Raw genomic sequence first — 4,534 nt, forward strand, 5'->3', positions numbered from 1 at the left:
CTGAACCTGACCGCCCCCCGGAGGCCCCACCTCCTGCGCCATCGCGTTGGGCTTAGGGCTTCGACCCCTGGACTTGGGGACATAGAATTCAGTCTCTAGCAATGGGCCCCGGAGGGGACAGCGGCCAGAGGGGTGGGCAGCCAGTGGCCTGTCTGACCTCAGGTTCTGCCCCACAACCCCGCGCAGGACACGTCACGTGCTACTCTGATCTGTGTCCCTGGGCTACACACCCGGTGGGTCCCTAACGCACCTGGGTTCTTCCCCCTTTTTATATATGTATGTATGTATGTATGTATGTATATGTACATGTGTGTATATGTATGTATATGTGTGTATATGTATATGTACGTGTGTGTATGTATGTATATGTACATGTGTATGTGTATGTATGTATATATTGATGTCAGGGGAAGGGAGAGGGAGGGAGAGAGAGAAACATCCATGATGAGAGAGAATCCTGGGTTGGCGGCCTCCCGCACGCCCCACACTGGGGATCGAGCCACAACCCGGGCCTGTGCCCCGACCGGGAATCGAACTGTGACCTCCTGGTTCCTAGGTCGACGCTCAGCCACTGAGCCGTGCCGGCCGGGCTCTTCCCGCTTCTGAGCCAGCCCCTCCCAAGGCTACTTGACAGGACAGGCCCTCGGTTGTCAGGACTTCCCACACTTGGGAGTTTGTTTTCCGGGAGGTGTGGGTGCTTCTGCGGTCGTCTGGGAAGTGCCGCGATTCCCCAGCAAATAGTGGTGCTGTCCCTCCAGCCGGGGACGGCCTCCCTGCAGCGTTCGCCTCCTGCCTGCGGGGTCTGCCCAGCAGAGGGCAGCCGAGAGGCCCGTGTTCATGGGCCAAGGAGCATGTGAGCCATGCGTTTTGCAGCCTGGAGAGGCCCTACTCTGTGTGGACGGCTGGGCAGCAGCAGCTCAGAGTCCTAGCTGGTACAAGCATCCGGCCCAGGGCCACACAGCGCTGAGGCTGGTCAGATCTGGCCAACCTGGTGACCGTCGCCCGAAGCACAGTTGCTGGCAGGTGGCAGGCTGTTTGCCAGACAGACTGGCCGTGGGCAGCCTTGCTCAGGCGGCACCTGACAGCTGTGCCCAGCACCTACCCCAGGCCGTGCTCCGTGGACGGGAGTGAGGACCGGACTGGCAGAGGCTCCTGCTGGTAGGGGCGGGCTCTGGGGCCTGGATTTGGGAGGGTGTCAGCCAGTGTCCGCTGGTCCCTGCAGCCTGCAGTGGTGGGAGGCACTGGTGGGACCCATCAGTCCAGAGATTTCGTGGCAGGAAACTGGGAAGGACACAGATGCCTCCCCAGCAGCCGCCGGGGGTGCAGAGAGGAGGCTGGCCCAGTGATCCGTGGGGCGAGGCCCTGTGCTCCCTCCAGGGTCCAGCCATACAGATTGGAAAACGCATGATGGTGACCAGGGAGAGGGGAGGAGGGGGCTAAAGCCCATCACGTCACGTCCTGGGGGGTATCGCCAAGGCCCTGCCGAGGTGAGGGAACCAGACAGTGTTCAAGGTGGCGCCTGGATGTGATGCGGCCAGAGAGGTGCCTCCCTGGACTGGGATGGGGCTCAGTGGGAAAGGGGGGCCCAGGCCCTGCTGCCGCCGTTGGGTGGCCCGGCCATCACGGGACTCCAGGCGTGGCCCCCACGGGCACTGCTTCCTCCTGGGTGCCAGGGGGGGGGGTCCGGCCAGGCTGAGGGCACGGTAGGTGAGGGCAGAGGCCGGCCCAGCCCTGTGGCCACCAAAGGCTGGGAGGGAAGGGGGAGCAGTGGTGGCCTCCCGTGCGGTGGCTGTGAGCACAGTGGGTTTCCTTGTGCTGCTGGGAAGTGAGGGTGGGCTGCCTCCCTCCGGGCTCGACCGCCACCCTCCTCGCTGGCTGCCCAGGGGCCCGAGAGGGAGGCCCACGCTGTGATCTCGGCCGCAGGCCCAGCTTCCTGTTTCTGTTCCGGGCGGTGCCTGCGTCAGGCAGAGCTTTGCTCTGTGAAGCTGGAAGGAGGTGCTGGGAGGGGCGAGGCCCAGGTGAGCCACTGCCCGTGACCAGGTGCCTGCGGTGCTACTGCTCCTTCCGGGCGGGGACACCCCGCAGGAGGCCAGGCCAGACTCGGGCTCCAGCCGGGCTCCCCTCCCTGTCCCGCGGGGTCTGACTCCCACCCTCCTCGCCGGCCACCGTTGTTCCTCTTCCTGGCCCTGCTCATCCTCGGGACAGGCCGCCCCCTTCTGGGTCTGCGTGTCCTGGACAGCAGGCTTGGCCCTGACCCCGGGAGGCAGCCCTGCCCCGGCTGCACCTCCTGCCCAGGCAGCGCCTCCCGCTGCAGGGAGGAGGCGGGAGCTCAGAGGGGCCAGTTGCCGGGTCGGCAGCAGTGAGGCCAGGACAGAGCCTGGCGTGGTGTCATGCTGAGTCCACTCTCTGTTTTTCCTTTTTAAAAAAATATTTTTTTATTGATTTCAGAGAGGAAGGGAGGAGAGAGAGAGAGAGAAACATCAGTGATGAGAGAGAATCATCCATCAGCTGATGGGCTGCCTCCCGCACGCCCCACACCGGGCCACCTGGGCCTGTGCTCTGACCGGGAATCGAGCCATGACCTCCTGGTTCACAGGTCGATCTCAACCACTGAGCCACGCCGGCCGGCTGGGCTGTTTTTCCTTTTTTTTTTTTAAACATATTTTATTTATTTTTTGCAGAGAGGAAGGGAGAGGGATAGAGAGTTAGAAACATCGATTCAGCTTCCTCCTGCACACTCCCCACCGGGGACGTGCCCGCAACCAAGGTACATGCTCCTGACCGGAATCGAACCTGGGACCCCTCAGTCCACAGGCCGACGCTCTATCCACTGAGCCAAACCAGTCAGGGCTGTTTTTCCTTTTTGTCACGAAAGATCTGTAGTGAGCCTGAGCCCTGGCCGGCTCACTCAGTTGGTTAGAGCGTCATCCTGATACGCCAAGGTTGCGGGTTCGATCCTTGGCCGGGGCACATACAAGAATCAGCCAGTGAATGCATCAATAAGTGGGGAAGCAAGTTGATATTTCTCTCCCTCTCTCTGAAATCAATAAATAAATTTTAAAACTTAAAAAAATAGTGAAGCCTGGCCCGTCCTGCAGCCCCTGGGGGTCTGTCCCGTGTGTCCCGTGTGTCCCCCAGCGGCTGCTGCTGCTGAAGCCCATCCCGAGCCCGAGGCGCACCTGTGGGGCCATGTCTGGCCGACAGGCTGTGAAGCCCCAGGCTGCCAGCGCGGCTACAGCCAAGCACCGTCCCTTCCGTGCAGCCCAGTCATGGCCTGGTGTCTGCGGGGCCTCATGGGTCTGGTCAGGTTCTCGCCTTTCTGGGTCTGTGCACCGCCTGTCCTGGGGCAGCAGGACCCGGTCCAGCCGGTGCTGGTGGGAGGCGCAGGGATCGGACGGCCCGTGGCCAGGTGCTGCGCCTGCGCCTCCCCTCACACCAGGGCCGAGTGGAGACATCTGTGCACATGGCTGACTCCGTGGACGGCAGCCACGCTCTGCGCCCACAGATGCTGAGACAGCCCCGGGTCCAGCATTAATGTGACACACAGGCTCACTGCTGCCACTTGGGTTTCGTTCCAAAGTCAGACGGAACCTGGTCCGCCTGGGTCAGCAGGAGGTGGGGGTGGCCGGGCTGCCCTGTTGCTCATGGCGGAGTCTCGCACCTGCTGCGCCCGGCCAGGGACCCTGGAGGCCAAGACGACCGACCAGACCCCATCCCCTGACCGAGCCCCCTGCACGGCCTGGGCTCCCGGTGAGGACGGACCTGTCTCCTCAGGCTCCCTGGTTGGTGCAGAGCCTCCTGCAGCCATGGAGGAGGAGGAGGAGCAGCCGGCTCAGGAGGTGAGGCCCGCGGGGTGGGCACAGGGCCCGGCCAGCTTCGCGGGGGAGAGCTGTTCCCAGGAGGGCGGCCTGCAGAGCGATGGCCACACAGAGCTTCTGGTCCTGGGGGGGCTCCCGGCAGCACCTGAACGGGGGTGCCTGTCAGGGCGAGTGGATGTCTGGGGCTCAAGCAGCCTCCAGGCAGGGGATCCCCAACTCAAACACGCCCCTTTCCTCCGCAGACCAACACGGACCCCGCGGGGACCTCGGGAGCTGCGGAGATGGTGCCCAGGGCGCCTCCCGGAGAACCCCAGAACCTGTGTTCGTGCTCCCAAGACCACGCGGTGCTGGGCGGCGAGGGTGGGCCGCTCCTGGGTTTGTGGACGGGCCCTGCTGCCCAGGGCGTGGGGGGCTCTCCCTGTGGACAGGAGTTGGAGGCCGAGGACGGGAGCCGGGTGTACGTGGTGGGCACTGCCCACTTCAGCGACGACAGCAAGAAGGACGTGGTGAAGGTGACCGCCACCGCGCTGGGCCTCCCGCACCCCTCTCCCAGGGCAGGAACCTGTTCTGAGGGCCCTCTCTAACTGCTTCAGGACCGCGGGGGCGGGGGCGGCTTGCAGGGTGGGTGTGAGGGGAGCGGAGGGGGCGGCAGTGACGCTGTCCTTGCAGACGATCCGCGCGGTGCAGCCGGACGTGGTGGTGGTGGAGCTGAGCCA

At 64.0% G+C, this 4,534-nt stretch overlaps 1 protein-coding gene across 1 annotated transcript in view; it reads left to right on the forward strand.

The window, feature by feature from the left end:
- Positions 1-3,020: 3,020 nt before the first annotated feature.
- Positions 3,021-4,534, forward strand: part of TRABD (TraB domain containing) — an 11,651-nt gene continuing 10,137 nt past the window's right edge. The window contains exons 1-3 of the mRNA XM_014549180.1: positions 3,021-3,839; positions 4,061-4,330; positions 4,488-4,530. Of these exons, the coding sequence (XP_014404666.1) occupies positions 3,645-3,839; positions 4,061-4,330; positions 4,488-4,530 (508 nt within the window). The 5' untranslated portion in view covers positions 3,021-3,644. The remainder of the gene's footprint in view (positions 3,840-4,060; positions 4,331-4,487; positions 4,531-4,534) is intronic.

Source organism: Myotis brandtii, unplaced genomic scaffold, assembly GCF_000412655.1.
Source record: "Myotis brandtii unplaced genomic scaffold, ASM41265v1 scaffold537, whole genome shotgun sequence".
NCBI lineage: Eukaryota > Metazoa > Chordata > Mammalia > Chiroptera > Vespertilionidae > Myotis > Myotis brandtii.